Source organism: Phragmites australis, chromosome 6, assembly GCF_958298935.1.
Source record: "Phragmites australis chromosome 6, lpPhrAust1.1, whole genome shotgun sequence".
In the NCBI taxonomy this organism is placed as follows: domain Eukaryota; kingdom Viridiplantae; phylum Streptophyta; class Magnoliopsida; order Poales; family Poaceae; genus Phragmites; species Phragmites australis.
In genome coordinates this window covers 36,331,833-36,358,942 of record NC_084926.1, presented here as the reverse complement: position 1 = coordinate 36,358,942, position 27,110 = coordinate 36,331,833, and the positions used below count along the sequence as shown (strand labels likewise).

Sequence of the window (27,110 nt, the reverse complement as noted above, 5' to 3'; positions counted from 1 at the left end):
GTTCACTGGAAGATGAACTTATACACGTTAGAGTGATTTGTAAAGTTCTTAATTGAAAATTAAAAACATTGTTAGTACAAGGAGAGTAGCAAGTGTGCATCTAGTTATAATCTAGGCTTGATTTGGGTCAAGTAAAGCTATTGGTTTATTACTCTTGGTGGTTGGTAACACCTAACCGGTCTTATTGATTGGAAGTGTCTTATTAAGTTTTTGGAGTTCTTATAGGGGTTTCAAGATAAAGCTTTGTGCTTGTTTGAAGTCGGTCAATTTAAAGATGGAGAAGTGGTTATTACTGGAGAGCATTTGATTCTTGATGACTTAAGGTGGAACAATATATTTAATGGATGCGCCAACAAGGATTAGAGGGGTGTCAACTCCTCGATATCTCGAGAAAAATTTAGTATCTTCTTATCCGTCTCTTTAATTTTTTGTTTTTACTTTGAGCATTTAATTTCTTGCATGCTAATATTCTGCAATAAATATTTACTTAGTTTAGAGTTCAGTTAAAACAGTTTTAATTAACATCCAATTCACCCTCCCTGAAATCACTCGATCCTTTCAAACCTTTTCGTCCTGGCGGCTTGGTTACCAACAGCCACACCTTTCAATCAGAATTCAATCAATTCAGGCCATTAATTTTTGGCCAACAAGTTTGGTGCTGGGTCTATTCCACGTCGCTGTGAGCATTCGTCAACTCAATTTCCAACAATATTAACGTCCGGAGGCACCAGCAGAAATCTAATCCCAATTCCCAGTTGTAACCTCACCAGTTGCAAGTTTTCATTGTACGTAACAGCAAAGTTGACCCGTGCAATTGCGTGTCTAGCCAAAATTCAGCACACAATAACGGTAATTGTTTAAACAAGATGAACCAGAACTGGTCTAGAAAAAGTCTTAAGCAGCCTTTTGAGAGATGAGAAATGTTTCCGATTCTCCATATACCATTGAAAAACAGAATCTTGCTTGCTGAAGCAACGTTTGCATTAGTGTGCTAATGTCATATATTTGAAAAAACACAATGTGCATCGCTGTTTGACTAGTACCACCGATATTTATCACTAAAGGTTGCATTATTTAACAATTAAATCCGAGAAACGGGTACTTTTGTTGCAATTAAAGGTTGCAATATTTAACAAAATTAGTACCAAGATAGGACGAGGGGGAGTCATCTGACTATCCATCGGAGGATGGGTGGTGCACCGTCTGCACGGCGGCGGAAGCCAGCTCCTGATGCAACACCCGCCGGAGCTCCAGAAGAGCAAGGTAACCACTTTTGTTTGTGTTAGCTCTATGAGTTGCAATAACTTGTTTGTGTTAGACTCGAGCGAAACTTACTCCGGGCTGGGTTTGAGTCCTTGAGCTGATGATCCAGGGCTCTATTCTGGTTTTCTTGGTCTAAGAATAGCCACGTACATGATCTTTTTGCTATACGATGCTGATAGGATCCACCTGAAGCCGTTTGTCTTGCCCTTCCTCACGCCGTATCGATTGACAGAGGGCCTGATTTTTGTGTCGTCTGCATGTATAGTGACGGATGCAGGACCACTAAGTAGATACGAGGGGAGCTCTCCTTCTTCTTATCCCTCATTATCCTTTTATTATTCTTTCATTCCTTCTCTTCCATATTCAAAAATTAAAAGTAAAAACTTAGGACAGCACTCTTCCAATCTCATGGCCCCATGACCGCCAGCGGCCGGTAAGAGGTTTCTTGCCCACGCGCATAGCATAACCTGCTTCTGTTCTTGTTTTTCTAGGGAAAAACCTGCTTCTGTTGGTGGGTTGTGGGTCGCATTTCAAGCCCATCCTAATTCTAAGGCCTATTATGTGACGGCTCCATCCCACCGAGATCTTTGTGGACTCTAAGGGCACGTTTGGACTCAGAAACTTCACAAACAATAACATAGAAATTACAAAAATCCTTTTGTTACAAGGGGCCCTAAGTAGACATGAGTATAAAAGCTCGTCTAAAAAAAAGACTTAGGCCCTATTTATTTGTCTCTGAATTATGGATTATAAATTCTGCAAACAAACAGTTAGATTTTGAAGTGGATTCTGCAAATATATACCTCAATTATATACAATCCACGTAAAATAAATTTATACAATCTACAATTCAGAATACAGAAAGAAACAAACGGAGTCTTAAGCCCGACCGTGGCAGCTCGATAACTGCTCTGGATCAAACTTGGGTGGTAACCAGAAATAGCCCGGGCCTGACCCAACCGAGCCCAAAATATTATGTAAAAATGATTGGGCAGCCCAATCTGGTCCGATTTTTCTACCCATTGGGCTTCTAGGGACGTGCCAAGGCAGACATCGTAGGCCTAAAACCAACAGTGCTTTTTTATCAGCTCCATCCAGCGAATACTATGGCGTAGCCTTAAACATATCATCATTGGATGAGGTCACTCTACCCTGACCTGGATCAGGTTAGCGCAAGCTTTTGTCATTCACTGGCCCTCCGGAATTGTTTTCTAAAATATATTTATTTATTTATTAATATTACAAAGTTAGGCCTCCGTTTGGAAATTTTAACATTAAGCAACTTTTTGCAAAAATTGCCCATTTGATGGGCAACATTTGAAAAAATCACAAAAATATTGCGTGCCTTTGCTCTCATCCTTTAAAACATCATCCAAATAATTACAAAAAATTCTAAAAAAATTGTTGGTGTAGCCTTCAAATTCTACACAAAATCCCAGCAGGATTACAACACGAAGTAAAAAAAGACAAGTTTCTGCTTGTCTTTTTTGCTTCTCATTGTACCATTTATTGTTTGAGCTGGAATTTTGTGGGGCACTTGAAGATAGCATAATCTACAGTACCAAAATTTTCAGAATTTTTTTTTAACTATTTGGATGTCGTTTTGAAGGTCTGAGCAAAGGTACACAATATTTTCGATTTTTCCCTTGTCGTCCCGTAGTTGGGCGACAAAGCATAAGTGATTTGTATGGGTTCCTAATTTTGTAATATTAATGATAAATAAATATATTTCCAAAAAAATTTCCCCTCCGGCTGCCCCTTTATGCCCATTTCCCCTCACATTCTTGTGACCTTTTAATGTAGTTGTGATATTAATGGAAGATATTTGTTACATCTTTTGCCAGGATTGTTACATGTATTTTTTTAAATACAAATTGCGCGCTCGATACTGCGAAATCCAACATCTTGTTTCCTAAAGCGTTTGCTGTTCTTTTGGATTAGCTAAAAAGGAAGGAGACGTAAGTGGAGACCCTACACCAGGTGGAGAGGACAAGCTTGAGGTAACAAGTAAGGAGAAAATCTACGATTTGTCATTGAATAATTACTGATTCTATAATCCGCTATCGAATAAATTTTGTTTACTTCTATACCATCGAATAAATGTTTCAGTTACTTATATGCCATCGGCTTCCGATACTACCCTCTGCTGCACTGTTCATGAACAGTATAAACAGTACCCACGAATAAAAAAGTCAAAAATATATATCGATTTTTGTGCACGCTCTATAATTCATAATCAACCCGTTTTAACTGTATTCACTAAAAATATTGTATATAATTCAAACTAAAATTCTTCAAAATATACTACTTTTGTAACTTATTGCAATTTTTAAGCCTCATAAAAATTTACAAAAAATCTGAGAAAATTTACTAATATTCCTCTCTAATGTGATGTAATAATTTCTAAAATTATCTCCCGCGGTGAAAAAATTAGTTCTTTGTAATGCACAGTATTACAAAAGTAGCTCATTTTGAGAAATTTTAGTTTGAATTTTATACAGTATTTTTAGGTGAATACAGTTAAAATGGGTTGATTATGAATTATAGAGCGTGCACAAAAATCGACATATTTTTTTGTGACCTTTTTTATTCTCGGGTACTGTTCATGAACAGTATAGCGGAGGGTAGTATCGGAAGCCGATGGTATATAAGTAACTGAAACATTTATTCGATGGTATAGAAGTAAACAGAATTTATTCGATGGCGAATTATAGAATCAGTAGTTATTCAATGGCAAATCGTAGATTTTCTCAAAAATAAAACTACCACCAATGCATGGCCTTTTTGCCTACACGCATTATTCCAGCCACTTTGGTAAAGAGTAGGGTGTGAAATCACACCGGATACATATGGACACAGTTCATTTTGTATTATATTTTTTTAAATCAAAGTCTGACACGGATAATATCAGATAATTATTTCTTCATCTTGTATCATATCATATATTTTTTTCTCAGAGTCGGAGCGGAGAGTGCCACAAGCTTTCGGTTAGTCGGATAGATAAAAAAAAATTCACATCATTTGCATCACCACACAACGCATTAAGCAGTATAGAGGTGCAATTAAAATAAGCACAAAGAGAGTGATCGCTGAGATATGATAATAAAAATATTCAGTATTATTTATCTATAAATGTGTGACTATATATATATATAATCGTGCTTTTAAATAAAATTATAATAGATTTTCTCATAACACTTAATATTCAGATACTTCAGACGGATATCAGTCATTATGTACCTATCTTTTTTATCTCATATCTAAGAGTCAAACACTAATAATATTAAATAGTATCAAACACAAATACCAATTATCCTATATTTACTTTGTAAATCTTTGAGCGAGCAAAAACTATCCGTCTAGTTTTCACTCTAGTAAAAAGGGCTCATGTGCGTCTTCCATATACTACCTGCAGGGTGATGTGCAACAGCAAGTGGGCCAGAATCCAGAAGCTGAGACGCAAACCGAGTATGCATAGCTTCCCCGTGTGTGTATATATACACACCAAAGGTGTCAGTAATTTAATTACCTGTCCATTTTGACTCTGTTAGTGCGGCCGTGGACGCAGAGAATGTTGCCGAACAGGACGAAGAAGGTATGCTTACGGTTTGAGCTTTGTTCTTCAGAAATTTGAATAGCTATTAAAGTTCTCAAAAAAATGGAAGATTCCTGACGGACAGGGTATTCCCAACGGGCATATACTTAAAACTTTTGTCACATGGGAATATGGGATTCGGGGATACTAATAATAGATTCATGACCAAAATGGTCGACGTTTCTCGTTTTGTCCATGGATCTTGCAGAGATAACGTTCACAGCGGCCGTCTTTCCTTCGCCAACGATGAGGAGGCTCGACGGCGAGGACCCCGTTCTAGACTTCATCCCCGGCCGCCCCGAGCATCCCGCAGCCACGGATGCTGCCTCCGCTGATCCTGCCGCGGCGCCTGCGGCAAACACGGAAGAAACAAGGTCAGATATTCAGATCGGATGCAGTCAGTCTATATATAATATATCTAACCGATTAAAATTCTTCAGCTTAAATAGTACGTAGTACTAACTGTTATCCATCTGCAGGCGTCTGGATACGAGCGCCACAAAAACGCATTACTGGTGCTGTCTCTCCTCGTCCTCGGCTGCCACTGCCTAGCTGCCGATTAATTCCTTGGAGAGATCCAAGGGCTAAACTCTATGATGAATTCTTGGTGCTTTGTCACGGTGTTGAACATGTATATATAATTGTTGGCTAGGGGTTCAGCTCTGCGTGCGTCATGATGTGGGTCGACGAACCGTCTCTGTTCTACAATCTTCAGCAGAGGTTATAGCTATATGTATATGTAAGTGTGTGTACGTGTGTATATATATAGATAAGTCTTTTCCAAGTGTGTATATATGAGGATGTTATTCCGCCACGTGTCCCGCACCCCCCACGCGTCCGGACACCCCCTCCCCTCCCGCTATGTGTCCTTGCCCCGTGCGCAACTACTGACTATGGAGGCACTGTTACTGAAAATTAATAAAACAAACTACTAAAAAACTTCTAACATTACTAAACAAACTACTGATACTATTAGCAACTACTAACACTACTGATAAACTACTGGCTAATTTTACTATAACTTAAACTAATAAACAAATACTATTACTACTGAACAAAACTACTAACACTACTGAATAAACTATTAATACTACTAACACTCCTGATGCAACAACTAAACAATTTTGCTATGACTTTGAACTACTTAACAACTAATATCACTATTGAACAAAAACTACTGACACCACCAAACAAACAAATGATACTACTCGCAACTACTAACACTACTAACATAACTACTGAATAATTTCACTGTGACTTGAAACCACTCAATACTGAACTACTGACACTACTTAAACAAGTTTTCTATAACTTGAGACTATTGAACGGAGCAAAACTACTTATAATTGCATAAGCATTAAATCATATAAAATTATTGAAGAATTATGAAGGATAATTACTGAACAATTACTGAATGAAATTATTGAACAACTACTAAGCTGGTCAGCGGGCGCAAGGGCGTGTGGGGACACATGGCAGCGCAGGACATGTGACATATGGCGGGCGTGGACTGACTCTGTTGAACCGAGGTGTAGAATATTTATTCTATACTTAGATATACAATAGCACATGTGTATATATATGGAGAGACTCAGTTGTAAGTATGCAAGTGTTAATGAAATTATATAAGCGTATGGACTAGTACAAAGAGCCCAACTCTAACCGGAGTAATTAAGACCACTCAGTGACAATTCAGCTCAGCCAGGGCCACGCGGACCAGGAGTTAACCTACGTACGTACACATCTTCCACCGGCCATAAGACAGACATTAGGAGATTAATTCACGGAAAGGAAGTACACATGCATGAAATTGACGCTGCTAAGTATCGAAGCTACCGCCGGCGGCAACGGCTGACGTCTCGGACGGGAAACATTCCGAAGTGCTAGCTGTGTGTACGTAGATCGATCACCATCCCTTCATTAGGGTCTGGAGCTGAGCGGCGCGAGCACAAGGCCGCCCGGCGGATCTGGTGCTCTAGGAACCGAGCAGGAGCATGACGAGATTTCGGCAGTGGCGCGCTCTGAATTGTGCGGGAGATTATGGGCGGCGGCGTGCTGTCGCCGAAGGATGAAGAAGACAACGAAGACGGAAAGCGAGAGAAAATAGTGGTGGGGCCTTGCTGGTAGCGAGAGAGGATGAGACGGCTCCACGCTGGCAGTCAGACAGCGTTCCACATCAGCACTTCGGCCTGCGATGCGATGGCATCCTTTAAATTTTAAGAACATATATGGACCTGTATTTTCAAAAATTAGGGACATAGGTAACACCCTGACAAGTTTAAGTATCTTCCGTGTATTGTACTCGATAAAGAATATCAGTACTAAAATGGTTGTCAAAAATCGTATGTCCCATGCATGCCGGTGCTCTCGTTCTTGTGAGATGATTCGGACGTCATCTTGGCCCAACTGCGGAACATGTTCTTAGTGTTGCGGACTGGGATCGGCTGCCGTCTGCAGTTCTCCTGCAGTAGGTACATCCTAACCGTTCAAATCCATCCAACTTAACGACGTCAGAAACGTATCTTGTCGAAATTATCCAAGTCAAGTACGTGTCACAACTTCCAATTACTCCGACAACATTCAAACTTGGACACTGAACTCTTAATCTTCGCGTCTCTCGCAGTCGCACCCAGCCCACCTGGGTCGCGTCGATCGCCACCGCCCCATCCACCCCGCACGGACGCGACGCCTGCATGTCCGCCGCCTGCCTTGCCTAGCGGGTGAAGCATTTGAGAAAATGCTAAGGAATGAAGCAAATAAAATTTTAGACAAATCAATTGATATGTTGTTATTTGAAATGGCTGACAAGGTGTTGGCAGAAAACGATGACACAATGCTGGTGAAAAATGTGGCTTCGGAGGATGAGGAGGCGTTGGTGGCGGAGCAGGAAATTATAACTAACCAAGTTTTGCAGGGAGCGGACGTTCCACAGCGTGAGGTTGGAAGCTGCATCAATGGCGTGGATCCTAACCTAGCTCCGTCCGGGATGATGGATGGGCAGGTGGCTGACTCGACCAAGAGAGAGCACGGGGTGCCGTGTCCTGAGCTGCTAGACTCCCTTGTTCAGCCGGTGTGTGGCGAGGACGGGCAGGCGCTGCCTTTCTAGGTGGCCAGTCCATTAACCGATGGCCCAGTTGCTGGCGCGTCCAGTCTTGGCCTCAGTCCCTGCTGCGCAAGTTCACCAAGCTTGGCGGTACCGGGCGCGGGGGCAGGGCAGCTCGTGCACAGGCAGCAAGGGAGTGCTGGTTCTGCCGGTCCGGTGCCTAGCCGAGCCGGCTAGGGCTGGAAGGGGGACGCCTGGTAGCCCTGTGACGCATGTCACGCTACCTTAGTCGTCCAGAAGGTCTGCAGGGTAGCGGAGTTCTTCGCACTACGTGAAAAATAGATAAAAACAGACACATAATTAGTAAAAAGTCGTAATATAACATGTCACTTATGTTAAAAGTGATGGATCGTAGTTGTGACCAGTCATTGTGACGGGTTATACTACGTCAGACATAAGTGACGGATCAAATTGCGATTCGTCGCTGATAACTCATTATTAGTGACGAATCATCTTATGTTAGTTATAAGTAACGAGTCAAGTTATGACCTATCACTTATGATTCATCATTAGTGATGAATTCTCATAGGCCGATCTCAAATTCTAACCTGTTACCAACAACTAACTCATCAGTGATGGGTCACCTAGAGAGTCATTAGTAACGGACTACGTTTTAACCCATCACTAATGATCAGTTTGATGCAATAGAGCAGAGAAAAGAATTTTAATTACTCAATCATTAGATGTATTAGTCAATCAGTTTGATAAAATATTTGATGTATTAGCCCATCAACTCATCAATTTTTTATGTAGTTGTGAGAAAACATAATTTATTCTTCATAATTTATCAATTATAAATCTAGCTACTATTAATTAAAAATAATAACTAGTTATTAATTAAAAATAATAAACTAGTTGCATTTATTTATAGACCATAGAATGTGTAGTAAAAGAAATAATGCACATTCAAATATTTAATTATACAGTAAATATGTACATAGCATGATGCTATAATTTTTTTCTCTTATTTTTTCTCATCTTAGCAACACTAGAATAGAAATTATTATACATATCTGCTCAAATTTGATGTAAGGGGGTGATTACTATGGACACAAATACGTGTTTTGAAAATAATGCCAAGGATGACTCTTCCAAGCCGTTTTTGGCCTCAAATTTTTTTTTTGCCTCAAAGAATTTGGGGGTGAGAACTCAATCTTCTATGTTATTTTTGACCTCAAAAATTTGTCGAACCTGACAAAGTCGGAGAGAAATGGATATAATTTTTTATGTAGATGTCCGTAGATTAAAAAACATTAAAATCGGAGTCCGTATGTAAAAGTTATGTCTGTTTTACCAAGGACGCTCCGAATCACTTATTTGAAACATTCGTTATATTGCTTATTTCAATTCTACAGTTATGTAGCATCTAGGCCCCTAAGAAAGAGGTAAGAGTTTCGGTGATTAATGACAACCATATCATTGTGACTAACATTTGAGCTTTTGAGCAGTGTAAAGGATAATGAAAAATTATTTGACAATGATGCCTTGATACTCTTGCCCGTTAAAAAGCTTATATGGACGATCAAAGGACCGGAACTTGAAGGATAAGGATCTTCTAGATCTAAGTATCACAAGAAGATGAATGACACTTAGAGTAGTATAGGTTCTATTTCTATTTAGTCTTTTGATCGTACTATAAATTGGGGTTAAGAGTTGTAGCTTGACCTAGGTGAGTCTAGATATAGTCGATGCACACTTGTGACTTTATATTGCTAGGTCAATCTCAAAAAGCTTTTTGTTCAGAATCTAGAAGTTAGAACTCAAAATGGTTTTGAAATAGATAAATTCAGCGAAACTTCAATTCACCGGATGATCCTCTGTATCAGAGTGAGTTCACCGGAGCAAATTCCTAAGAGTTCTGACTTCAAAAATTGTTGAAGACCACGCCGGATAGTCCGGCGTTCGAGAGGTGAGATCACCAGAGAAATAGAAAGCAGTGAAGTCCAGAACTAATTCCACACACCGGATAGTCCGGCGAAGCAAAACGTGATCACCGGATGAATTTACACAGAGAGGTTGCAAACTATCATCTGGCCCATTTCAATGCGCCGGATGATCCGCCGTAAGTCCGGATTAATCACCGGAGGTTTAACGGCTAGTGGAACAGTTAACGGCTATTTTGTCAGAAGTATTAGCACCGGATATTCCGATGTGAAGCGTGTTATTCACACCGGACCTTCCGGCGTTAAGAAAAAGTTCTGGGTTGTTAGGCAACGGCTAATTTTCGATCCTTAGCCTATAAATACCCACCCATTTAGACTTCTCAGCATCTCTTGCGACCCTGTTGCAGCTCATACACTTGGTGTGTCATTTAGAAGCAAGAGAGAGAGAGCACTTGTGTCAATTCTAAGTTCTTAGTTGAAGATTAAGGACTTCTTTGAGTGCTTGAAGAGTAACAAGTGTGCATCTAGCTGTTGTCTAGGCTTGGTCTTTGTCAAGTGAAGCTTGAGGCTTGTTACTCTTGGTGGTTGGCAACACCTAGACGGTTTTGGTGATCGGAGGTTTTCTCGGTGAGCTCTTGGAGGACTTGTGGGAGCCCCGGGAAGAGATGATGTACTTGGTTTGATGCCCATCAATCCGGAGATGGAGAAGGGGCAATCAAGAGGGAGCACTTGAGTCTTGGTGACTCAAGGGGGAGCTACATCCTTGGTGGATGCTCCAACGAGGACTAGGGGGAAGTGCCAACTTCTCGAAACCTCGGAAAAAAATCGGTGTTCTCTTCTCCAACTATTTACTTTCTCGCATTTTACTTTGAGTATCTTTGCTATTGCGAGTCCTTCTTTAAAATTCTCTCTCTTGGTTATTTTACTTATTTAGTTGCCTTGTCCTGGTTTAAATCACGTAATCGTATTCTCTTTTATCTAGGCTAAGGTTTTATTTGTTTAAGCGGTAGAAGTTTTAATTAGCGCCCAATTCACCCCCCCCTCTTGGGCCATTCGATCCTTTCAATTGGTATCAGAGCCTAGTTCTCTTGATAGGCTTAAAATCCTAGAGAAATAGCTCCGGGGAGCGGAAGTAGCGTGCCAAGATTCGAGGGAAAGAACTTTGCCTATTGGAAAGTTCGCATGGCGAGCTATCTTGAGGCTATTTCCCCCGAGTGTTGGCAAGCAACCTCTGTTGGGTTTGATCAACCTTTTACCGAACAAGAAGTTAGGTGGAATGCTAAGGCTAAGAATGCTATATTTGAGGGAATTAGTGAAGAAGTTTTCTCTAGAGTTAGAAGTAAGGAATTCGCTCATGACATTTGGGTCGCTCTTTGTGAAATTCATGAGGGATCTAGGAGAATTCGTGAAGAAAGATATCATGTGCTTATGAATGCTCTAAATCAATTCAAGATGTTTCCAAATAAATTATGCAATGACATGTATTCTCGTATGAACATGCTTGTGGAAGAAATCAATTCCCTTGAACTCACTCAATTGTCCGATGGAGACATTATTCGTAGGATCTTGATGGTACTTCTCAAACCACAATACAATATTGTTATCTCTCTTCTTCATGAAAGGGACATCGATGACATGACCGTCACCGATGCCGTGGGAAAGATATGTGCTCATGAGATGTTCTTGTTTGGAGATCATGAGTCTTCATCCAAGAAAAACCTTGCTCTCAAAGCAAAGATGGTTGACAATAAGAAGAAGAAGATCAAGCTTCCATCATCATCAAGTGAAAGTGATGAAGATGACGATAATGATGAAGATGAAGATGATGATGATGACTCCAACACCGAGCTTGCTCTTCTCATGAGAAGAACCACAAGGATGATCTCTAAGTTTCAAAAGAAGGGCTACAACTATGATCCAAGAAGAACAAATTTCGTCCGAAGAAATTTGACAAGTTCGGTGGTGGAGACAAGAAGAAATGCTATAATTGTGGTAATCTTGGTCACATATCATATGATTGCCCTCATCCTGACAAGAGAAACAAGAACAAGTCCAAGAAGCTTGATAGAAGTGAGGATGAGGACAAGCACAAGAAGAAGGATCAAGACAAGAAGAAGAAGAAGCTCTTTAACAAGAGAGGTGGAGGACGTAAGGCCTACATTGTTAGTGAATGGGTCTCCGGTGAGAGCTCAAGTGATGACTCAAGTGATAATGATGACAACAACTTCGCGGGTCTCGCAATCGTCAATGATGATCCACCTCTACCTCCACCACCTATGTGCCTCATGGCAAGAGGTAACAACAAGGTGAGTAGTGAGGAAGATGATAGTAGTGATGATAATGATCTTTCTCCTAATGATCTATCTAAGGTAATGAATGACTATGCTACCATTATCAAAAGGCAAAAGGCTAAAATCAAGTCGCTTGAAAATGTTAATTCCGTGCTTAGTTCTAGTCATGATGAGTTGCTTGCTAAATACAATAATTTGCTTGAGAAACATGATGAAGTAGTTGAATCTAGCAAGTCTCTCAAGGCTAGTAACTACAAGCTAAAACTTGAGCATGATGGCTTGATGTACAAACACCAAGAACTTGAGTATGCCTATGATGCCATTGATCGTAGCTTGAATGAATTGGTTGATATTGATGTAGTTAAGATCAATGCATCTACCTCTTGTGATGATCTTCTTGATATATCATGTGATGTTATATCATCATCTAAGACTAACCATGCAAGGGAGCAAGAGCTTGAAAGTGAGATTGCAAGTCTCAAATCTTGTGTGGCCCGGTTGACTAAGGGGGAGTACAAGCACAAGGAAATCCTCATGAAGAATGCTTTGTATTACAACAATAAAGGACTTGGATGCTTCCCCAACCTGGTAAAAAGGATCATAAAAACACCGGAGATCAAGAATTGTTTCATCAAGGAAGTTGGTTCATATTGCCAACATTGTCAAGTCACCGGACACCACATAAGGGAGTGTCCAATTCCTACTAAACCTCTTCCTATTTTGCCTTCTAAATACAAGTCCACATTTAATGATCATCATTTTCTATTGCATAAGCTTAAAAATGGTAAAATCATGGCAAAATTCATTGGAACTCAAGGTAAGGGCAAACTTCCTAGGCAACTTTGGGTGCCTAAATCTCTTGTGTCTCACATGAAAGGTACCAAACTTGGTTGGATACCTAAACAAAAAGCTTGATCACATGTGTGTAGGTGAACTACAAAGCCGGTGGAAAATATTGGGTGCTTGATAGCAGATGTACACAACATATGACCGGCAATGTAACGATGTTCACCTCTCTAGAAGATGAAGTGGGTAATCATGATAAAGTCACTTTTGGTGATAACTCTAAGGCAAATGTGGTAGGTTTGGGTAAGGTGGCTATCTCAAAAGATCTCTCTATTTCCAATGTTCTTTTAGTAGAATCACTTAGCTTCAATCTACTCTTCGTAGCTCAACTATGTGATTTGGGTTTCACATGCTTGTTTAGTGATGTTGATGTTATCATAACTAGTAAGAAGCATAATGACCTAATATTCAAAGGTTTTAGACATGGATATATCTATCTTGTGAATTTTTTCTCTAATGAAGCTAGCTTGACTACATGCCTCTTCATCAAGACATCTATGGGTTGGCTTTGGCATCGTCGGCTTGCACACATTGGGATGAGCCAACTCAAGAAGGTATTCAAGAATGGGAAGGTGGTTGGTTTGAAGGATGTGGTTTTCGAGAAGGACAAGTTGTGTAGTGCGTGTCAAGCTGGAAAACAAGTTGCAAGTCCTCATTCATACAAGTCCATGATGTCCACATCAAGGACCTTGGAACTTCTACACATGGACCTCTTCGGACCAACTACCTACAAAAGTCTTGGTAGTAATCTATATTATCTTGTCATTGTTGATGATTATACAAGATATACTTGGACTTTCTTTTTAGATGACAAGGGCAAGACCGTTGAAATCTTTAAGAAGTTCGCAAAGAGGGCTCAAAATGAGTTTGAGTCCACACTTGTAAAGATCCGGAGTGACAATAGGACGGAGTTCAAGAACACTCAAATTGAAGATTTTTTTGAAGAAAGAGGCATCAAGCATGAGTTTTCATCAACCTACTCTTCTCAACAAAATGGCGTGGTGGAGAGGAAGAACAAGACCTTGATCACGCTTGCAAGAGCAATGTTGGATGAGTATGGTACGCCGGAGAAGTTTTGGGCGGAAGCAATCAATACAGCGTGTCATGCATCTAACCGAATCTACCTCCACCGACTATTGAAAAAGATGTCATACGAGCTTCTCATTGGGAGAAAACCCAATGTCTCCTATTTCTGGGTGTTCGGGTGTAAATGCTTCATCTACAAGAAAAAGGAACGCCTAGGCAAGTTTGAAAAACGTTGTGATATTAGTTTTCTTGTTGGCTTTGCATCAAACTCCAAAGCATATCGAGTATTCAACAATGCCACCGGTTTTGTTGAAGAAACTTGTGATGTGGAGTTTGATGAATCTAATGGCTTCCAAGGAGAAGATATTTCTTGTGATGATGTAGGTGATGAACCCTTGAGAGATGCAATGAAGAATATGGCAATTGGGGATATCAAATCTAAGGAGGATGATGAAGATGAACCCTCTACTTCAAATCCGCACACCTCAATGGCACCCCAAGTTGATAAAGATGAAGACAAGGATGATCAACCACTTTCTTCACATGATGTATATATCTCTCAAGAGAAAGCTCAAGCTCAAGCTCAAGATGTTGGACCACCACAAAATACACCTCAACAACCACAAGTGAAGCATACACACATTTCTAAGGATCACCCGATTGACTTGATCATTGGGAGTCCATCTAGGGGAGTACAAACTCGCTCTCGTCAGTGTGCTTCATTTTGTGAACATTACTCGTTTGTATCTTGTTCAGAACCCACACATGTAGATGAGGCTCTTAAGGATCCGGATTGGGTGTTGGCAATGCAAGAACTTAACAACTTCACCCGCAATGAGGTATAGAAACTTGAAGAGAGGTCTCAAGACAAGAATGTGATTGGAACCAAATGGGTCTTCCGCAACAAGCAAGATGAACACGGTGTGGTGGTACGCAACAAGGCAAGACTTGTCGCACAAGGTTTTGCACAAGTTGAAGGTTTGGATTTTGGCGAAACATTCGCTCCCGTGGCAAGGCTTGAAGCCATCCGTATCCTTCTTGCATTTGCTTCACATCATAACATAAAATTTTATCAAATGGATGTGAAAGTGCATTCTTAAATGGCCTTATTAATGAACTCGTATATGTTGAACAACCCCCCGGTTTCGAAGATCCTAGATATCCTAATCATGTTTATAGGTTGGTCAAGGCGCTTTATGGACTCAAGAAAGCCCCACGAGCTTGGTACGAACGCCTACGTGACTTCCTCATCAACCAAGGATTCAAAATCGGGAGGGTGGATACCACATTGTTCACAAAGATCATCAACAATGAGCTTTTCTTATGTCAAATTTATGTTGATGATATAATATTTGGTTCAACTAACAAAGATTTTTGCAAGGAATTTGGTGACATGATGTCTAGGGAGTTCTAGATGTCAATGATTGGCGAGCTAAATTACTTTCTTGAATTTCAAATCAAACAATTGAAGGAAGGAGCATTCATCCATCAAGAAAAGTACATGAGGGACATACTCAAGAAGTTTAAGATGGATGAGTGCAAGCCAATCAAGACCCCCATGCCTACAAATGGACATCTCGACTTGGATGAAACGGGTAAATCAATTGACCAAAAACTCTATTGCTCTATGATTGGGTCACTCCTTTACCTTAACGCATCTAAGCCCGATATCATGTTTAGTGTATGCATGTGCGCTCGTTTTCAAGCTAATCCTAAGGAATCTCATCTTGGCGCGGTAAAAAGAATCCTTAGATACCTAAAGCATACACCTAGCATAGGCTTGTGGTACCCAAAAGGAGCTAGTTTCGTACTTCTTGGATACTCGGATTCGGAGTTTGCCGGATGCCGTGTGGATCGCAAGAGTACTTTGGGTAGGTGTCACTTGCTAGGGCGATCCCTAGTCTCTTGGAGTTCTAAGAAGCAAAACTCAGTAGCCTTGTCCACAGCGGAAGCAGAATACATTGCAGCTGGAGTATGTTGTGCTCAAATCCTCTACATGAAGCAAACCTTGTTAGATTTTGGTATTCATCTAGAGAAGGTTCCACTCCTTTGTGATAATGAGAGTGCCGTAAAAATTGCTAACAATCCCGTTCAACACTCTCGCACAAAGCACATTGATATCCGTCATCACTTTCTAAGAGACCATGTGGATAACAATGATATCTCCCTTAATAGTGTTCGATCGAAAGATCAATTGGCGGATATCTTCACTAAACCTCTAGATGAAGCCACTTTTAGTAGATTGCGAAATGAACTAAATGTGATTGATGCTTCTAATGTCATGTGATACCTTGTCATATAGATGCATTCATAATAGGACCTTGTCTAACCTTCTCAAGATAATGGTGAACATAGGTTTTGCTTGAGATGGTGGGTCACTAGTTCTTCTCAAGGCATGTTGTTGGGTTCACCATGAAGAAGCTTGAGAAGGGAAGTAATAAGACAAGATAGATTAATTTTATGCTTCACATTCACTTGTCATATAGTATGCACTCATGTTTACTTTCATGAATGAACCTTGCATTGGCGGTAGAAAGATCACAAAGGAGAATATCACTCTTTGAGATGGTTGTTCACTCTTGATGTGAGCATACAACTCTATAAGTGTGCTTAAATTGATATAAGTGCTTAATGCCAATTGAGTCATATTCTATCGAATTTAAAGTCTTAATCTTTAAGTTCATAGGAAATATGACTCAAACATTTTCATTTGGAGTTCCATCTCTTATTCTCTGGTTCTTATTTGCCTATTTCAAAAATTATATATGGTAAAGCCTTTTGGCAAATATTTGCAAAGGAGTGTTTGAGAGGGTAAAGATTTCACTCAAACTGGTCCAAATATGTGTTTTTGTTGAGTGGTTTGTTTAAAATTTGGACTCAGTAAGAGATTTTAGTTCAGCGCAACATTCTATCACCAAATGATCCGGCATCTGCTCAAAGTCATCACCGGATTATCCGGTCAGTTCAATGAGAACGAACTCAAAAAGGACTTGCACCGGAAGGTCCGGTGTTCGGTACACGCCTCATAGGAACATCCGGCGTGCAGTAGATGTTGTTTTGGGCAGTTTAAAAGTGCTCTCTGGAAAATTTGTTCCGGCATTTATCCGGTGTTCAGTACATGACTCAGAGGACCATCCGGCGTGCAGAAGATGTTTCTTCAGCAGTTTAAAAAGCGCTCTGGAAAATTTGTTCCGGCGTATATCCGATGTTCAGTAGCCAAGTCACCGGACTATCCGGCGCTCACAAACTAGGGCTAATATGTCTCTGGATTTTTGATCCGGTGTCTTTCCGGTGTTAAAATCTTATTTCAGCGGACCTTCCGGCGTTCATAAATTTGAGCGGGCCCCGCCTGTCATATAAGCAATCCGTCCGTCGCCCGTCGCCGCTCTTTCTATTCTCTTCCCGTCGCCGCGCCGAACCCGCCGCCCGTCCTCCGTTGCCGATCGCCGCGCCAAGCAACGCTGCCACACTCCACGGTCTCTCCGCGCCGGCGACCTCCCTTCTCCGTGTCGACGAGCTTCCTCCTCTGCGCCGATGATTTTTCCTCCCGAGCGCTGCCGCCGCCGTTTTCTTCCGCACCGCCGAAGAACCATCACCGCCGGCCATCTTCTCCAACGGATTCTCCTCTCACCATCATCTCCACAATCATTAAGGAGTGGTAAGCCCAACCCTCCATCCAAATTTCAAAAATATCAAACCCTAGATCAAATTCAGTGAATTTCATGCAAATTTCTTCAAATCTTCATCAAATCTTTAGCAAATTCGGCTTGATTAGCTCAATTTTCAACTCATTGCCATCCACTACATACACATTCATCAATCTATGAAGAATTTGGATAAATTCATGCAAAATTCAAGCAAATTTAGTCAAATTCAATCAAATTTCATTCAAATTCCATCAAATCTTCAGCAAAATTTGTTTCACTAGTTTAATATTCAACTCATTGACAGCTAATACATATACATTCATCGATTTGTGCTTCAATAGATCAAATTCATGCAAATTCAAGCAAATTTCAAATTCCATCAAATCTTTAGTAACACTTGCTTCATTAGCTCAATCTTCAACTCATTCATCGATTTATGCTTCAATTGGTCAAAATTATGCAAATTCAAACAAAATCCATTCAAATTCATGCAAATTCGAGTTAAATTCTTGAAAATTATAATAATTGACTTTCAATTATCAAAAATTAAGTATATGTTCATCATTCTTGAGTTTCAATTGATCAATTCGTCAAAAATTATCCAATGTTCCCTTGTCTCAAATACTCTGCAAATTGATCCATTATCTTATATCGCAATCTAAATCCTAGCATAATCATCTTTTTATCTTTTACATGCTTAGGGTCTGTTTAGGATTCTTTTATTGCCAAAATCTCATACACTCTATGCGTTCTCTCATCTCGGTATTATCTTTCATCTCTTCAGATAGGTCGTGAGCGCACTGACAAAGGCAAGGGTAAGATGGTTAAGAAGGCCAAGAGAACTCCATCTGAGAAGGAGTGGGAGATAGCTACTGCAGCCGTAGATGCCTATAACAGGCAGCAGCAGGGTTAGGGGATTCAGATCAGAGATTCTACCACCCCTGTGCGCCGGTCGACTCGCTCTCGCTCTGCTAGAGGAGCGAGCTCGACACCTTCCGGTCAGTCAGACAGCCGGAAGAGGGCTCGTCAGGAGCCAGAGCCTGAGGAGGAGCAGCAGTCAGCAGAGCCACAGCCACAGGCCGAGAGGCGGTTGCGTGACTTGACCTCTTACAAGTCACCAAAGGTTAAGAAGCTGCGATTTGTGCCCATTGATGAGTGGTTCCCTGAGGAGAGAGAAGAGGGAACAGATCCGAGGTTCCACACCCTCTTGCAGGAGAGCTTCTATGTCTCATATCAGAAGCTAAATGTTAGTTTGAGCGTTCACAAGACGCTCAACTGGAGGTATATGAGGATAGCTGCAGGGGGAGCAGATGTGAGGCGTCACTTTGATTCTATTCCAGGACTCACTGACCTGCTGACAGATGTAGATCACTATGTGGAGGACTGGGTGAGAGTATTCTATGCCACAGCCTGGATTGCAGAGGATCGATCGTTTGTACAGTTTATGTTCCAGGGAGACTTTCAGAGGTTATACAGGGCAGACATTCTAGAGGCCTTGAGACTGCAGGAGTCTGATAGGAGCCTGCATGAGATCGTTTATCCAGGTGCCAGTGCTCCTCGCCGTGGTCTGACTGGAGGGATTTTCCCGACTGATGATCAGATCCGCCCCTTGTTCAGGCTGCCGTTCCCTCCAGGATCTTGGAGACTGCCAGATATGCTGATCCCTGAGGTGCGAGTCATTCATAATGCACCGAGGCACAGTCTGCTACCGAGGATTGGGAACGCCGAGTCGATCACTAGCCTTCAGCAGTGGCTTATCCTATCTATCTTCACTCACCAGCCCTTCGACATTGTGGATTTCATTCTGTGTGAGATTGAGGATGTGATCGCCGATGGGATGACGATGGTCAGACAGCAGCCATATGCGCATATCATCTGCTTCCTGCTTGCTCAGACCACCAGACCACCAGAGTTCTTTGAGACATATGAGTCCTCTCGGTCCTTCAAAGTATATGCTCCAGCTCCTCCTACAGATAGACGTCGTGGTCAGCGAACGATGGCTTACGCCCAGGAGCAGATCCCCCCTGAGGACAGAGAGAGAGCAGCTGTTGAGGATGAGGCCCTTGCAGAGGCCGAGGCTGATCTACCACAGGCTTTCTTAGACATAGCCTCTGACAGTGACTCCGACTCTGCGGATCATGAGTTTTTGCCGCCTCTACCTCGACGTCATGATCACGAGGCAGGCGGGTCTGCTCAGGGTATACAGCATTCAGCCTCAGTTCCCTTAGCACCTGAGCCGACTCCCCCAGTGCCACCTCCTGCTGCATCATCTTCGGAGTTCTCTCAGTTCCTGCAGCAGATACAGCAGCAGCAGCAGATGATCATTCAGCAGTAGGCAGCTCAAGAGGAGAGGCAGCTGAAGTATCAGGCTGATATCATTCGCCAGCAGGAGCAGCAGACTTTGATTATTCAGTCTCTCCAGCAGCAGCAGCAGGCTCTGTTGGCCGACAGGGAGACTAACACTCGGCTCTTCTCATACCTCCTTCAGTAGCCTGGACAGCAGCTTCCAGCATCAGTTCTTAGCCCTCTCCCTGCCGGCACCACCAGTTTGCTCAGCACTCCGGAGTCCAGTTTTCCACTATCTGCTCTTTTGGCTTCCGGAGTTCTCTCAGAACCTGTCGGGACATCTCAGAGGCCAGTGTTACCATCCCTGACTTCACCTTTGCCCACTGGTCCTCTACGCTTCGAGGATACTCCGCAGCCGACAATCCCTGTGCAGCGTCAGCTTGATGAGGCGACAACAGCTGCGGGGCACAGTCCGTCCAGCTCCGATGATGGCTCCCAGTTTGTCGTGGCCCCCTCTTCTGCAGCAAATCCTCAGTCTCCTCCCGCTCCAGATGCTTAGTTGTGTCCTAGTTTCCTCTTTTTGGTGCTTCGATGCCAAATGGGGAGAGTCTAGTGATAGGGGGAGTGGGTAGAGAGAGAGTAGCTGCAGGTAGCTGTAGGTTTTTTGATTCAGGGGGAGAGAGCTTAGATCTTTGGGTAGTTTTAAGTTCGGATTGTTGGATCTTTTGATTTTTAGATGTAATGACAGGCCATTTGGTTTTCTATATGGATGTGCTTCGCTTGTCATTACATTACCTTCTTGTGCGTGTAATTCCTATTTTTTTTTCTATCACTTTTTCTTGCTCAAATTGATATATGCCGATGATTGCATAGTTTGGTAGATTGCTCTTCAATTTCACATCCTTTCTTATAATATGTGTTGTCATCAATCACCAAAAAGGGAAGATTGTAGCATCTAGGCCCCTAAGAAAAAGGTAAGAGTTTCGGTGATTAATGACAACCATATCATTGTGACTAACATTTGAGCTTTTGAGCAGTGTAAAGGATAATGAAAAATTATTTGACAATGATGTCTTGATACTCTTGCCCGTTAAAAAGCTTATATGGACGATCAAAGGACCGGAACTTGAAGGATAAAGATCTTTTAGATCTAAGTGTCACAAGGAGATGAAGGACACTTAGAGTAGTATAGGTTATATTTCTATTTAGTCTTTTGATCGTACTATAAAGAGAGGTTAAGAGTTGTAGCTTGACCTAGGTGAGTCTAGACATAGTCGATGCACACTTGTGACTTTATATTGCTAGGTCAATCTCAAAAAGCTTTTTGTTCAGAATCTAGAAGTTAGAACTCAAAATGGTTTTGAAATAGATAAATTCAGCGAAACTTCAATTCACCGGATGATCCTTTGTATCAGAGTGAGTTCACCAGAGCAAATTCCTAAGAGTTCTGACTTGAAAAATTGTTGAAGACTACGCCGGATAGTCCGGCGTTCGAGAGGTGAGATCACCGGAGAAATAGAAAGCAGTGAAGTCCAGAACTAATTCCACACACCGGATAGTCCGGCGAAGCAAAACGTAATCACCGGATGAATTTACACAGAGAGGTTGCAAACTATCATCTGGCCCATTTCAATGCGCCGGATGATCCACCGTAAGTCCGGATTAATCATCGGAGGTTTAACGGCTAATGGAACAGTTAACGGCTATTTTGTCAGAAGTATTAGCACCGGATATTCCGATGTGAAGCGTGTTATTCACACCGGACCTTCCGGCGTTAAGAAAAAGTTCTGGGTTGTTAGGCAACGGCTAATTTTCTATCCTTAGCCTATAAATACCCACCCATTTGGACCTCTCAGCATCTCTTGCGACCCTGTTGCAGCTCATACACTTAGTGTGTCATTTAGAAGCAAGAGAGAGAGAGCACTTGTGTCAATTCTAAGTTCTTAGTTGAAGATTAAGGACTTCTTTGAGTGCTTGAAGAGTAACAAGTGTGCATCTAGCTGTTGTCTAGGCTTGGTCTTTGTCAAGTGAAGCTTGAGGCTTGTTACTCTTGGTGGTTGGTAACACCTAGACGGTCTTGGTGATCGAAGGTTTTCTCGGTAAGCTCTTGGAGGACTTGTGGGAGCCCCGGGAAGAGATGATGTACTTGGTTTGATGCCCGCCAATTCGGAGATGGAGAAGGGGCAATCAAGAGGGAGCACTTGAGTCTTGGTGACTCAAGGGGGAGCTACATCCTTGGTGAATGCTCCAACGAGGACTAGGGGGAAGTGCCAACTTCTCGAAACCTCGGGAAAAAATCGGTGTTCTCTTCTCCAACTATTTACTTTCTCGCATTTTACTTTGAGTATCTTTGCTATTGCGAGTCCTTCTTTAAAATTCTCTCTCTTGGTTATTTTACTTATTTAGTTGCCTTGTCCTGGTTTAAATCACGTAATCGTATTCTCTTTTATCTAGGCTAAGGTTTTATTTGTTTAAGCGGTAGAAGTTTTAATTAGCGCCCAATTGACCCCCCCCTCTTGGGCCATTCGATCCTTTCAAGTTACTTTGGGTCAAAGTGAACAGCTCAATTGAACTTTAATCTCACTCTCTGATTCTAAAACTTTGAATCGAACTATTAAAAGTGTTTTTATTCCTTTTACGATTAAGCTCTGGAGCAACTATAATTCAAATTGGTAACATAGATATAGGTGACCCATCACTTATGACTTATTAGGTGACAGGTCATGGTTATAACCCGTCACTTATAAGCTTCATTAGTGACATGTCAAGTTTTGATCTATCACCAATTAGATAATTGGTGACGGGTTCTTACCCGTAACTTATGACTAGTTATCAATGACACGTTCGGAGTGATGGGTATGGAGTCCGTTATCTATGGCGGTTATCACCTGTCACTTATAGCATTTTTTCACGTAGTGCCAGCTGGGAGAGCTACCATGGTGACTCCAGAATGGTGCAACAAGAGGAGGGCCTCTACGGCGGATGAAGATTCTAGGGAACGAGCAAAACGCTTGGTGGAAAAATGGAACTTAGATGAAAACGAGGGTATGAATACAAACTCAATTTTTTTATTTCTCTAATAAGCACATTTCGGATAATATACAAAATATTTGGTGTCTTTATGGATGATAATGTGGAGAGTTTTGTTGTGCTTATTAAGAAGGTAGAGCTGGATTGGTTTCCACGTACCCCAAAAAAGAAAGGTAATGTAGCGAAAGAGGAGGAGGATAGCAAAGATGACAATAATGATCTCGATAACTTAACTCTTGGCCATCTGTGAAAAAACTATTGTACATAGAAAATTGTCTCTTAGGTCTACCTAGTTTAAAAAAATATTGGATCTAGAGCTATGGGTGGATTTAGAGTATTTAGTTGAGTTAGCTAATTTTTATTTAAGATTAAAAATAAAAGTTTATCATTTTATGTCATCATACAAGCTTCAGATCTAGTATGAATCTTGGAGCTGTAGTTGTGCCAAACAGGTCCATAGAGGATAAGCATAAAAAACAAATTCATTTATAATAAAAGGATTTTTTTGGAATAGTATAGGTCTTCGAGACTTGGTTAGGTACATATTTCTATCAGACACATCTAAAGAAGAGAAACTTGATTGTATTGTTATACTTGAGACAAGTAGAAAAAAGTTTTCATATAATTGTCTTCACATTTTTTGTGGAGGGATATATTTCTTTTGGCATTGGACAACACCTCGTGGTAGATCAGGTGGTATTTTGTTAGGAATTAATTTAGAAGTTTTTTATATTGGAGGGTTATCAGAGGGAGATTTTTTATATTAAATCTACACTCGGAAATAAAGACGACGATTTTCAATGGGTTTTGGTGGTTATTTATTGTGCAGCCCAATCAGAATACAAAATTGAAAAGTTACCGCTCATGTTAGGGGGAGATTTTTAATATTATTAGAAGTCTGGAAGAAAAGAATAACGAAAAATTTGATACTTCATATCTTTTTTGTTCAACACTACCATGAATGGCTTGAATTTGAGAGAAATAGATTTATCAAGTCGTCAATTCACTTAGGATAATAATATGGATGACCCCACTTTTGAGAAATTATATCGTATTTCAAGTATTGAACCGCTTAACATCTCCTTCACGAGAGCGTTAGTAGGCAATAAATTACTTGCATGGCATCAGCAGGTTGCTAAAGTAACTGGCATACAGTTCAATGATCAACAAGACACATTTTGATTGTCTATACATCAGAATGGTCGGTTTTTGGTAAAGTTGATGGATAGAGCATTGATTAATAATTGTGTTACTTCTTAAAAACGCTACATTTGGAAACTTAAAATTCCCCTAAAGATTAAGGTTTTCCTTTGGTTCCTATGTAAAGGGTTACTCTAACAAAGATAACTTAGCAAGACAGCAATGGAAAGTTAGTACTAAATGTTATTTTTATAATTTGGGTGAAAATATACATCTACTTTTTTATTCTCGTTTTGCTAACTTTATATGGTGTGCGGTACAAGTTAACTTTGGTATTAACCCTCCAACAAGTATTTTTAATACCTTTGGAAGTTTGCTTCTTGGGGTTAACCAAAAACTCAAGTATATTCATTAGGCAAGTGCCCTTTGTCAGAAAATATGGTTAAGTCGTAATGATGTTATTTTTTACAAGACATAAATTCATTTTTCTATGCAAGTTCTATTCAGGGTTACGTATTGCTAGACATGGGTTATGGTTCAGTAATGGAATTGGTGATTGAATTATGTTATGCATATTCAAGCTTTTGAGATGTTTTATTTTCATACCCGAGGTGTCGGGTCCTCCTTTGAACTTTTTTAATAATGAACAGCTGTGTGTATCGTGACATGCAGAGACTAGAATAATATTTATTTATTTATCTAAAAAAACACGGGGACAGAACTGGATTTCCATAAATCATTGGCTGAAAGCGTTCACCGTGTCAAAGTGAGATTTGGGCCGGCCAGCTTAGCAGTAGCAAGGCTCGTCCAGTTGGGTCACAGGCCCACACCTGTCAAGTATTTTATCTTTGTCTCTCTCTTTTTTGGAAAAGAACTAAAGAAGTCTCGAGTTAAAAGTTGTACGTTGGATTGGTTAATCCTTTTTTGGAAAATAAGTAACGAGATACACTCGTTGATTAAAAAAGAATGTAAGTTGTTTATCACATCGACATCATCTCAAAGTGACACGATTGATCAGCAATTTATACGAAAATGTAATCCTGAATAGAAAACAATATATTATGAAACTGTTTTCCACGACGGATCTAGCAGTATCAATTTTACGTTACAAATCAACATAATTGCTTATATATTCATGGCCAAAACTAAAAAAAAGTTTCACGAACGCGTAGCTTTCTACCAAAGACGAATTCTTAAACTCGTTGGGTCAATTCTTTGCTCATCATTTTATTGCCGCTGCGTGGTGCTGTCGATCGACCGCGAGGTGACTGGAGAGTCGCGGGTTAGTCAAGGCGCAACCAACCAAAAGTGTCCTTATTTGTCGCCCTGAGCCGTCGGATCAGTCGTCTCTCGTCTCCATTGACGCTGAGTGACAGTGTGAGAAATCATCTTCCATGGCGAGTAAAAGTAAACTGCATGACGTACCGATGTCAAAACTAACTCGAGGTTACATATGGAAAGTCCACACGAAAATTTCGCCATCCGTCAATTCGGCACTGGTTTGACATGTGTAGCTAGAAATCTGTCGGTGATAAGTTTATTTATTTTTCACGGGCATATTTACTGTAGTGCATGCACACCTATGGATTGACAGCGTTGTCAGCGACAATACTCGAGGCCAATTCAACTGTGTGAGAAGAAGAACTAGTCAAAGCATTAACAAAAGCGAGCAAGGGATCATGAGTCATGAACTAGGAAGATGGTACTTTACACGACAAAGAGTTATCGCAAATGCCAGTTTACATGGGTCATGATCTAGGCAGATGGACGCTGATTATCTAGATTATCCCTAATAAGCACCCCAACACTGCCATGCACGGCGGCTAATAATCACTATTCAGTTATTCTATATTTTGCTTTGTCCTACAGATTTTGCACCCTCCACAAGGAGATTAGAACGGGTGGCGACCGATTAGTTGTCGGAGCTGGCGGCGAGGCCGGCAGCAGCTGTCTCGGCCGGGCACTCGACGATGCTCTCGAGGCTGGGCCGCCACCCGTCGGCCCGGCCCTCGCGCTTGCGCGCCATCTCGTGGAGCACGTCCTCGAGGCGGCGGTCGCCGGCCTTGAGCCGCGCCATCAGCCACCCCAGCTCGCCCTTGGTCAGCACCATCTTCACCTTCACCACCGACGGCGACGCCGCCCCTTGGTCTTCCTCCTCCTCGCCGCCGCTTGTTCTCCTCCTCCTCTGCGGTAGCACCAGGCGGCCTTCTCCGGTGCCGTGGCCTTGGCTACTCTGGACGCAGTTGCCCATGGCGAAGCGACTGTGTGACTGTACCTAGGTAGCTCAACTGCTCAACAGCTCAAAAGCAGCTTTGGTTGGCTGGTTGGGTGGCTTGGCTTGCGTTGGTGCAGCTGAGCAAGTGAGGTCTCCAAGAAGGTGTGGCTTGGGAGGAGGTGGAGGTATATATCTGGACATGGTTTCTCTCTCTCTCTGCGGTGCTCTGCAACCTGCAATGGCAATGGCCAATAGCGATGGCGATGAGTAATCCAGTTGCAGTCGCTGTCTAGGGCACATGGTGGGGGCGATGGGTTCGTTCGGGTTACTAGCTCACTTGGTGCCTCGCGTGTGGACGTACATGACCGTAAAAAAGCCCTTGGACCCCGTCTCGGAAAGTGGCATTTTTAGGGCGCGTTTGGTTACAGATTCTCACCCGATTCTCAAGCGTTTCTTCGAGAATACATACCAAACGGTGAGGTGATTCTCTGAAACGGTGAGATGATTCTCGTTGAAACGTGAAACAGCTTCGGAGGTGTTTCTCCGATTCTCGGAATCACCTGCCTCTGAGAAACGTTTTTCCGAGAAACCGAATCCAAACCAAACGCGCCCTTAGTTTTTACTGGATTTTGCGAGAATGTACTATTCCTGATAAGGATATTGTTACATGCAAACATGTGGTAGTTAAACGTACGTACACTATTATAGAAAAGATTATCACCGCAAGTTTAAAAACTAATTACTACCAATTTTTAATTAGTAATGATTAAGCGGTAGTTGGTTAT

General features: G+C 41.5%; 2 protein-coding genes across 2 annotated transcripts; one reads left to right on the top strand and one right to left on the bottom strand.

Annotated features, from left to right (window-relative positions):
• The first annotated feature begins 1,078 nt into the window (after positions 1 to 1,078).
• LOC133920613 (uncharacterized) lies at positions 1,079 to 5,647 on the top strand. The gene is made up of 6 exons (XM_062365216.1): positions 1,079 to 1,263; positions 3,205 to 3,263; positions 4,679 to 4,731; positions 4,815 to 4,858; positions 5,067 to 5,232; positions 5,338 to 5,647. The coding sequence occupies exons 1-6, from the start codon at positions 1,188 to 1,190 to the stop codon at positions 5,408 to 5,410; spliced, it is 471 nt and encodes a 156-aa protein (XP_062221200.1). The 5' UTR covers positions 1,079 to 1,187; the 3' UTR covers positions 5,411 to 5,647.
• Positions 5,648 to 25,802: 20,155 nt separating this feature from the next.
• LOC133920612 (uncharacterized) lies at positions 25,803 to 26,555 on the bottom strand. Its single transcript, XM_062365215.1, has one exon. It carries the CDS (start codon positions 26,359 to 26,361, stop codon positions 26,023 to 26,025), a length of 339 nt encoding a protein of 112 aa, XP_062221199.1. The 5' UTR covers positions 26,362 to 26,555; the 3' UTR covers positions 25,803 to 26,022.
• Between the last annotated feature and the right edge of the window lie 555 nt (positions 26,556 to 27,110).